Genomic DNA, 10073 nt, shown 5'->3' with positions numbered 1-10073 from the left:
TCCTCATTTGTCAGTCTGTTTCTCCTTGTGACTCCACATGCTCCTCTCAAATAACTCATTTCCACTGCTCTCACTCTTGACTTGTGTCCCTCCTACAAGGTCCAAGCTTCACTTCCGTACGTTAGAGTTGGTATCACAATACTGTCATGCAGTAACTTTTTTACCTCCATGCTCACTTCCCTGTTTCTTATCACTGCTTTCAAAGAGCCACCAATCTTTCTTGTTGTACCCTTTCAAGCACTTCACCCTCTAAACATCCATCCTTACTTATCACCCTACCCAAATACTTAAACGCACCCACATTTTCCATTTCCTCCTCATCCAACCAGGCTGAACATTCTCTGACTTAATTTCTCTTGCAGATCATAACTTTACTCTTCCCTACATGATGAAACTGTGTAACTAAGTTTGACATCTGAGAAACCTTAATGACAACCAGTGCCACGATGAGGCTCTGTAATTACAAAAAAACAAATTAACTTCTGTGACTTATTTATGAAACGACCGAAATAATTAGTTGGGCCGAAAAATTAGGATGCGCCGAGTCTGTGACAGGCTGCAAAATAAACACATCGTGCCGCTGAGACGTTGACAAGATGGTAATAGACCCGTAATTCATAAGTATTGCGCCCTGATTGCCCCTACTGTGCCCTGACTGCCCTAACTAGATTTAGAAACATCAGTTATATAAAGCTGGAAGGTCGTGGGTTCAAAAAGCTGGAGTTTGCAAGTTTTGTGCAGTGGACACGTTTCTTGCCTCTGGTTTCGTGAGCGTTTGACAGTTTTACATTAACCGAGTAATTTTCTGGCCTAGTTATACTTGGAGGTACCATCACTTATAAGTCTTGTGCGTTTTCCCATGTACTGTTCATCATGTGTGTTTTTTATCTTTCACAAAATTACAGTACCTGGTACAGGCGTAATTTGCTTTACAAGTGCCGGTAGTGCAATAAATCAGTTACCTTTATCACTTTCTCATATTTTTTCCCCTTTTGGTTTATATGATACCTTCAAGCACATTGACCATTTCTTAAGGAGTTGGGTTACAAAATGCAAACTGTCTTACGGACTGGTCAAGCTGGCTCATGCCTGTGAAAATGTGATATTTTAGAACAGGTTTTAATGCAGATTGGTTAGGTCAATGATTATGTTGATGAAAATGTCATTGGTAATCCTTCAGGAGACATAGGACTACCAGTTATTATTATTTTCTTTTATGTACCTTTGAACTGATTCACTGACCATTTAAAGGTGTACTGCACAGAAGTGCATTTCCGAGTATGAAGTGGATCCGTCAAGTAAACTAGTTAAATATTATTACACAAGGGAGAGATTATATTGGATAAGTTTGGTTAGGTTAGCATAAAATAGGTTAAGTTAGGTTTGAAATGAATATAGTTTGGTTTGACAAAAATTTAGGTCAGGTTTGGATAAACAGGCACTGATATAGGTAATGTCGTTCTAAGATGGTGTCTGTCTGTCTTCATCCACCATAAGATTCTGTCCATCTTCAGAACCATAAGGGATTGTAAACACACCATTACTTTGAAAAGGAATAAAAACCATAGAAACGAAAACACAATTGGAAAAAGCTCAAAGAATCGTATGATGAGCTAAGGTAAAAAAAAAAAAAAAAAAAAAATGAAACAATAAAAAAATAAGGTGGTCCCATGTCTCAAAGTTTGGTTTGACGAAAATTTAGGTCAGGTTTGGATAAAGAGGCACTGATATAGGTAATGTCGTTCTAAGATGGTGTCTGTCTGTCTTCATCCACCATAAGATTTTTGTATTTTTCATAGGAAACTAACAATATGCCCTAAAGCTAACCCAGCCTAGACTGAATTAGGTTACTGTGCTTTGCAGACAAAATCTTGGAAAGCTCCCTTTTCTGTATGTTCAGCTATCCGAAAGGAGCGTGTGGAGTTACTAGGAAAGACCTACAGACAACTGAAGAAGTATGAATGTTATGTGAGTCAGTCTGGATTTGCTGGAAATTGTGAGGTATCCAATATGGTTTGGCTATGTGGGGTGAGTGGACAGTGAGAGATTGACTGTGGAAGTGTACATGAATGAGGTGGGAGGGGAGAGGAAAGCTGAAGATGAGATGAAAGGATGGGGAGGAGTAGCTATATGAATGAAGGTGATGTGAAATGCAGGCAGAACGACCTGATGGAAGAAGAAAGGACAACGTGGAGGTGATTTCTTCATGGTCACCCCCTCTACGAATAAGACATCTGAATTTAGACAGACACCTTGGAGATAGATTTCCCTCCACTGCACATAACTTTATCTTTATTCCTGCCACTGTCATTTAATGGTTGGCATGATGGGAGTGATGCTAGCATATGGGGCCTAGAATGATGGCTTCTGTGATAAGTGAGTTTTTTTTTTTTTTCCTATGTGCTCGACTCTGGGCATAGGCTTCACAGCCTGCTCCCAAGGCCCAGTAGTCCTCCTACATATCATACACCTGTACATGTCACCACTTCAGCGCTAACACCCACTGTCCATATTGAATACCGTACATGCAAGGGCTGTCTCATACAGGACTGGTGTAATGGTATTAGCTGGGGTATTTTTACGACATGTCAGTAGGTCTTCTGGTAGATTGGTAAAGTCTGCTTAACATGAAATTCAAATTCTTAAACTGTTCCCTGCCCCAGCGGGGAGTTGAACTTGAGTCCGGTAGGACCGCAGGCCACCTCTCTACCGATTGAGTCACTGCCTCCCCCTTGACGCTTTCCTATTTCTGGATCTTGCCCACTCACTGTACTCATAGATAATTGTTAGAATAATGGAAATAGTTAAAGTATGCTCATTCTAAGCAATTTTTATATTGTAAGGTAGTTGTCAGTTATATATGTAATTAAGGGTTGTTGCTAGTTACAGTGTATATGTGACCGAAATTTTTTTTTTCCAGCTGTTCTACTCTTTCTTCAAGTCCCTAATAGGGAAGGATGTGGTGGTGGAGCTGAAGAATGACCTAAGGTTAGACTGCCATGCATTTTTGTCTTTTGGATATATTATATGTAGCCTTTTAAAAAGGCTAGATTGTTGTGCATTTCTTCTACTGGATATACTGTAATACTATATGTACCAGGTAGTTTTTAAAAATACTGTACCATACAACACAGCTTTACTGTAGTGTACCATAATTCAGTCTTTATCAACTTGCCAAGCAAATACGATAAAGTTTAATCTGTGCAAAATTTGAGTGGTTTCAGACAGTAATTTGTATTCCATCATTCATTTTTGTTTCACTTTGGTTGTTTTGAATAGGAGAATCAGGGCAGAAATATCTCGCAGATGAGAATACGTTTCACCCTGTCAGTTCCAATTCCATCATGAAATAGCATCTCTGTTATGCATCTTTCCCACATGTTCATTCTTAAGATACAGTATTAACTTATTCAGTCTGATGACATATGTTTTATTTGATTCTTACAATCTCCATCTTGTTTAATTCAGCTTAAGAGAGACTTTTCAAATTGGAGAAGTTAGCAAGGCCTTCATTATTATCTCCTTCACTACTTCTGTCCATCTGTCTGTCTGTGTGTAACTAGACATCTTAATCCTAGAAGGGGTAGCCACAAACACTTTGCCTCCTGAGTTGAATGCAGTACAGTCATCTAAATGTAGCACAAATAAATGAAATAATGCTGTATATAATCAGACAGAAGGAGTTAACTAGCAGATACAATGCATATGTTTGGTATTGTACTGTATTTCATCTGTTCCAGTACTTGATTAATCACAGCGTGTGAAGTTGCCCAGATTTTTTTTTTTGTCTACCTTGTAGGCCTATGATAATTATCTGAATTTCCATATTATTCTAGATCGTACAGCCAGAATAGTTTTTGTGATTGCTTTTGCAATATATTTGAGAATTGCTGATTTCTAAATGAATGATGTTCATTTGTTACAGTATCTGTGGAACCCTTCACTCTGTGGACCAGTACCTCAACATCAAGCTCACAGACATCAACGTCACTGATACCGAAAAATATCCACATATGGTCAGTCTGACAAATTTAATTGTTTGCTTAATATTTTTTTTAGTACAGTAGGATAGTGGGGGGAAAGTAAAGAATAGAATGACTTCTAATTAGGGTAATTTATGTGCATGCCATAGTTCATTGAGAGGTTAAAGGATTATTGGTATGGAATAATGGTCAGGTTGTTTGTTAAGTGAAGGTTGGTTTGTTCTTAAGTACTGTAGGTTGTTGTGCTGTTTCTTTTCACTTTTGATGGCTCCAGCATGTTTGCATGCATCAGCCTTGGTCACCTAGCGGTGGCTCTCCATGCTGCTCAGTCTCTATAACGATAGAAATGTACCAGAGCAACAAATGGAGGACCTGCTAGTTGGTAATCCAATTGGATGTGGCCCATATGGGTTTAAAGCTGTGGGATGGTTGGGATTGGTTGCTCAAGGAAAAGAGACTGGTTATTCTGGCCTTAAATGTCTGGACTGCATAACCTAGGTTATCCAGTTGGATGTGGCCCATATGGGTTTAAAGCTGTGGGATGGTTGAGATTTGTTGCTCAAGGAAAAGAGACTGGTCATTTTGGCCGTAAATGTCTGGACTGCATAGCCTTGTCCATGGTCCCTGAGTTACTAATGTGACAGAGTATTTTAGCTTCTTCAGCCTCCACATACTGCTTTCTCACACTGATTTGTGCTTTACCCATCCATCTTTTCATGGCCAGCCATACATTCCACCTTCAAACTCCCCCACATATATTCTCTTTGCCACTCTATATCTACTTTCTTTTCATGAACATGCCCTCTACATATGCACTTCTGCTCTTGTATTAGGAGATTTCCTTACTCCACAGCTTCCACAAATCCCTATTTTTTATTCTGTCCAACCTACACATATTCCCTAACACATTTCCAGTCATCTTAACTTCAAGTTGCAGCATGTGTGCCAGAGGGCATGTCTGTGGTGCAGGAGATTTGGGAAAATTAATCTTTTCACTTCAAAAATATTCACAGAATTTCCTAACATGCAAAATTAAACAAAACGGAAAACTTTAGGTGCTCCCTTTCACGCACAATGATGAATTAAGACACCTTGTTTTGGGATATTGGGGCACATACTTGCTGACTAGCGCCCAGGCAGGTGGAAAGTAGCCATCACCACCGTGCAAAACAGAAGCTGTTTCACCCCAGGTATAGCTACTTATCACACATAAAATGCACATTTTGCACCTCAGGGAAACTTGGAAAATATGAAAAACCAGGCTGGATGCTGGAAGACATGCTGCAGGCTGTCAGAAATGCCAACTGAAAAGCACATTGCAGTCTAGTTGTTAATTGTGACTTTCTGTGCACATCCCATATAAAATTCTCACTCATGTATCAGTGGGGGAACTAACAACTTGCAGCCTCCTTTCACGATCCGGTTTCGTTACAAAGCTTTCATTCCGCCGGCCACTTTTCTGCCCTTAGCAACCCTGCTCTCCAGCTCCTTAAGTTTCTTTAATTATTTATCCCTATACTTTCCATTACTGCACCAAGATGCCCAAACACTTTCAAAAACTGAAATTTCTCCATTTACGAGCACACCGAAGTGTCACGTTCTTTCAACAAACATCACTACTGTTATCTGCATTTAATGTGAAATTTGCCTCTTACAGACATTCACAAAAATAAGAATTAGTACCGTATGCAAAGACCCTATTTGCTGTTAACAAGTAGCGTAGCCTAAGTTGCATGCATCAGATTTGGAATACTGTTATATACTCCACCCATCATGATCCATCACCAGCTTTGCTCTCTTTCTTTAACTCGTATTATGACCTCTCTCATAACCTCATGTACTTTTATTTATATTAGTTCATGTCATGTCCACTGCAGGACACTAAATCTTCTCCCTGGATGAGGAGTGTTAGCCAGAGTGTAACTGTTCCTCATACTGATAAAGTTCAGATGGGGAAGGGATGTCTTTTAGGAACTAATGCTTGCTAAATGTCAAAGTGTTATAATTGCCATGTATAGTTTATGTGTATCAGTGTTTGTTTCATTGATAGAACTTCTACAGGATGCAGATAATATGCAAATTTTCACTATAGTTCACGTACGTCAGAATAAAAATAATCTTGAGGTACGGTACCTAATGGTACTGTGTGCTGAGTTGAAAGTTTTCTGTTTTAGGTGTCTAATGCCCACTAACCATTTAACATGAACAGTGCTCAGTGTTGTACTATTATTTTGTTTTGCAGCTATCGGTAAAAAACTGCTTCATCCGAGGGTCAGTGGTGCGATATGTGCAATTGCCAGTGGATGAAGTAGATACACAGCTTCTACAGGATGCTGCCAGGAGGGAGGCTCAGCAGCAGCGCCAGTAACCATATAGAGCACCACAGGGACAACACTCTGGCTTATAATTACAGTGTGATGAGCCCAATCATGATACAGTGTCGTATTTGTGAAGTGAAAGTTAACGAGTCATCACCCATACCATTGGCAAGAGTCTCAGTGATTATCAGCTCACCACCTACAGAACACCACGTGTGTAATGTCTCATTCCCATTATTAGGTCACCCATTACTAGGGCAGAGTGCCACATAATCCAGAAAAAAGTTTGGAACTGTACAGTACCTAAAGAAAACTGTCATAGAGGAGCAGTGCACGTCAGTCAGTTAATAGTGCAGTATTTATGTAGTTACAGTGAACTACCCTTTACCGATTCTACTACTTTCTTTTCATGCCAAGTAATTTATTGTTTTAGATTTTATTTTTGTTCATGTTTAAGTGGTTCATGTAAGTGTGTGACCAGACTTGAACATTCTCATAGACTGTAGAAGTTCATTGGTGATTCATCAGTTATATAATTAAAATGTAAGGGTGGCATTTACCTTGTTTTTTCTAAGATGCCCAGGTCATCTTTTTGTCAGTGAAAAACGTTCATATTTTTATCATTGAAAAACTCATCTTTTTGTCGGTGATATATTTAAATACCAATTAATTTTTGTAAAGGGTAACTCTTGAAGTATGTTGTGATAAACTATGTATAAATTTAAAATCAATGAGAAGAAGCATTACCATTATAATTGTTGCACGACCAGCTTATCAGGGAAAGGAGAGGTAATATGAACTTATATGTATACAAAGGGTTGTTCTTTCAGATTAGGTAAGATACTCTATGGTAGCAGGTAATACTGTGCTGGTTGTGTTCGGTTTTCCATACAGTTGTCTTACTGCAGTTGATGTAATTGAAGAACCACAGCACAGATTGCAAAGTAATGCAGGATAATGAAATGAAGAATATTAAAACTTTTGGATGCAGTAATAATGTATTCACCATACAATGAAAAGTTTTTGGAATTAACCTTTACTTTTTTTTGTTTCATCAGTGGAAATGTAATTTACTGTAGTACCGAACAATTTATACAGTAGTTTGTTTTAAGCCTGTTTTTATATAAGGACAATTTCTTACTTATGCCTTTAGCGTTGCCAACAATTTTGATCGATACCATAAATCTACATTGAACTACTGAATTGTATATGAGGTTCTTTATGCTGGTATTGATCTTAAGTTCATGACATTGCTGTAGGACTTAGTAACCCCTTCAGTCATGTAACTGTTTTACATTTTATTCATGCTACCTTCAGATGCTTTTATTCCTCCACCCACTGAAATGGGAGAAGGAAAGATGCCTGGTCTGAGCAAAAGTATCATGTGGCACCATAGTAAGAATAAGATCAAAAAGTACTCTCCTAGGCTGAAAGTGTTATGTAACACATAATCACAATATTTCCTCAAATGTTCTGTAATGTTCTGTACTGTACTGTATTAGAAATTTGTACCGGTAGTCTGATAAATCAGATTACACCAATATCGTTTTATAAATAAAGTTACAGTGATCAGTATATATGTTCCATGTAATTTACAGTACATATAAATTTTGTAAGTCTTGTCATTGTCCAGTAGCAGGGACTGCTAAAAAACATGTGTGCCTGTAATGCTGACGAGGCTGTGTGTATTAATATAACAGAATGTGAAGGGATGGATAACTTTCTAGTAACTGATGATAATTTCTAAAGCATGTGATGATGACAGGACATGTCTAATCACTGTGAACTGTGGTATATAAGCTGATTGCATCTAACAATTATAGGTGTTCCATAATCAACTGTGGATTTGCTTATACTGTACATTCACACACACTTGTAATTTTATAGCTGTTTGTCTTGCAATGTGCATGGAGAATAGTACATGAAATTAAGAGGTGTACAGTATAATAGTGGAATGACCAAGAGAAGTATGAATGGAGATACTGGTAAACCGTGAATAATGTAGACATGTGTTAACTCTACAATCTGATGACTTATTTTTGAAGTAAATTTCTGCTACTACAAGACAGTTTTGTTCAGCACAATAACCCTTGGTAGTAAAAAGGTTAGTGAAGGCTGTATGTAAATCCTTCAGTTCAATGTCTCTCCCAGAGCTGAATAAAACTGTATGAATGTAGCAAGAATAATATTGGACTGATGGGGTTAATGAGTGTTAGCAGAAATTTCACTTTAGATACAAGACGGTTCTGCAGCTACTGGTACACTTAGGTACTGTACAATATTTATGCTAACACCGGGCAGTTTTGTTCTGCTGAGAGAAATCTGACCAGCCAAGGAACAAGAAATTTGTAACTTGCTTAATCCATTTTGTGCTATACTGTAGATGCACACAGTTACAGCACTAAAATAATTACTGTACTAAAAAAAGCAAGAAATACAGTGCCTTACAATATTAGTAGACTATATACCAGTGATGAAAACTAAAAAGAGAAATGACATTTTGTGTAACACATTATGCAGCCATAAGGAAATGTTTCTAATTCAAATATGCTAATTGTTCTGAAGTACTGTACTGTCATTACAGAAGAGAATGCATACTGTGTGTGGATGGAAAAGCATTTTGTAAAACACAAAGTAGCTGAATGGAAACAGAAGAATCATGTCAACATTATCTTCACCATTATCAACATTATCATCATCTGTACCAGAATCAGCATGATTATCATCACCATACATAAAGAGGGTACAAGTCAAGATGAAATTATTATATCTTCTTAGTAAACACAATTTCCCTATTTGAATATCATTCTTCCATATGAACATTTGAAGACACTGTATGGAAATAATTTAGACTGAGATCTTCTGACCCTTCTGAAGTAAGGGCAAAGAAGAATGCATAGTAGGTGTGGCAGAAGTCAGGTACTTTGTAGCTAACACAGAATGCAGTTGCTAAGCAGCTTAGCAATTCAAATGTGATAAACTTTTTGAAGTAATGACAGCAGAGAAGGGATACCAAGTGTGGCAAAAGGAGATATTGCATAACAAGAATAAAACTGTTAGGTGACTTTTCCAACCTTTCTGAAATAATGACAGAGGAAGCATACTAGGTGTGGCAAACGGAAAGGCACATGGTTTAACAGAAGACAACTGTTATAAAGCATATAAATTCAGACATAATAACCCTTCTGAAGTAATGGACGAGGAGAATGCCTACTGTACCAGGTGTGGCAAAAGGAAATGCTCTAAAACGGGACGCACTGACAAAGAACCAGTGATGACGAAGCAGACCGGTTTATCCTGTTAATGTCTCTGACCCTCGGAAATTGCTTTCTTGATAAAGAAGATGCATAAAGATGAGATATAAAAGGTACAGGGAGCAGCAAGAACAATGTGCAAAGTAAATCAGTTATCATCGTCATTACTGCCGTATTCATTCTCTTCATTATCATCCTTGCCATGACTATCATTATCTTTGAGATCATTGTCATCATCTTCATCATTATCATCTTCATCATCATCATCATCATCATCATCATCATCATCATCATCACCATTTCAACTATCATTCCTATATAAAAACCTATGCATTAGAAAAAGTTAAACTTGTATAAGATAAAAATAATGTTCAGCACAATCATCTAGAGTCATTACAGTAACAGCAAAACCCTGTATAGGCCAATTAAAATACCTTCCAACAAGTGGAAATAACAAAAACTGAGCCATGGAAGGTCATCTTGTTAATTAATCAGTGTTTTTTAATGCCCCATCAGCC

General features: G+C 37.8%; 1 protein-coding gene across 1 annotated transcript; it reads left to right on the top strand.

Annotated features, from left to right (window-relative positions):
- Window positions 1–539: 539 nt before the first annotated feature.
- Window positions 540–9087, top strand: LOC145396055 (U6 snRNA-associated Sm-like protein LSm2). The gene is made up of 4 exons (XM_080269519.1): window positions 540–599; window positions 2921–2988; window positions 3926–4016; window positions 6226–9087. Exons 1-4 carry the CDS (start codon window positions 597–599, stop codon window positions 6349–6351), a joined length of 288 nt encoding a protein of 95 aa, XP_080125645.1. The 5' UTR covers window positions 540–596; the 3' UTR covers window positions 6352–9087.
- Window positions 9088–10073: the final 986 nt, after the last annotated feature.

This window comes from Coenobita brevimanus, chromosome 34 (genome assembly GCF_032717465.1).
Source record: "Coenobita brevimanus isolate Jiangsu-jjx chromosome 34, ASM3271746v2, whole genome shotgun sequence".
In the NCBI taxonomy this organism is placed as follows: domain Eukaryota; kingdom Metazoa; phylum Arthropoda; class Malacostraca; order Decapoda; family Coenobitidae; genus Coenobita; species Coenobita brevimanus.
This window is presented reverse-complemented; position numbering and strand designations above follow the sequence as displayed.

Bases quoted from the DNA above. Each gene is read 5' to 3' on its own strand.
- LOC145396055 (XM_080269519.1), top strand. The intron at 2,989-3,925 runs GTTAGACTGCCA...CATTTGTTACAG, and splicing joins GAGCTGAAGAATGACCTAAG to TATCTGTGGAACCCTTCACT. The intron at 4,017-6,225 runs GTCAGTCTGACA...TTTGTTTTGCAG, and splicing joins CCGAAAAATATCCACATATG to CTATCGGTAAAAAACTGCTT.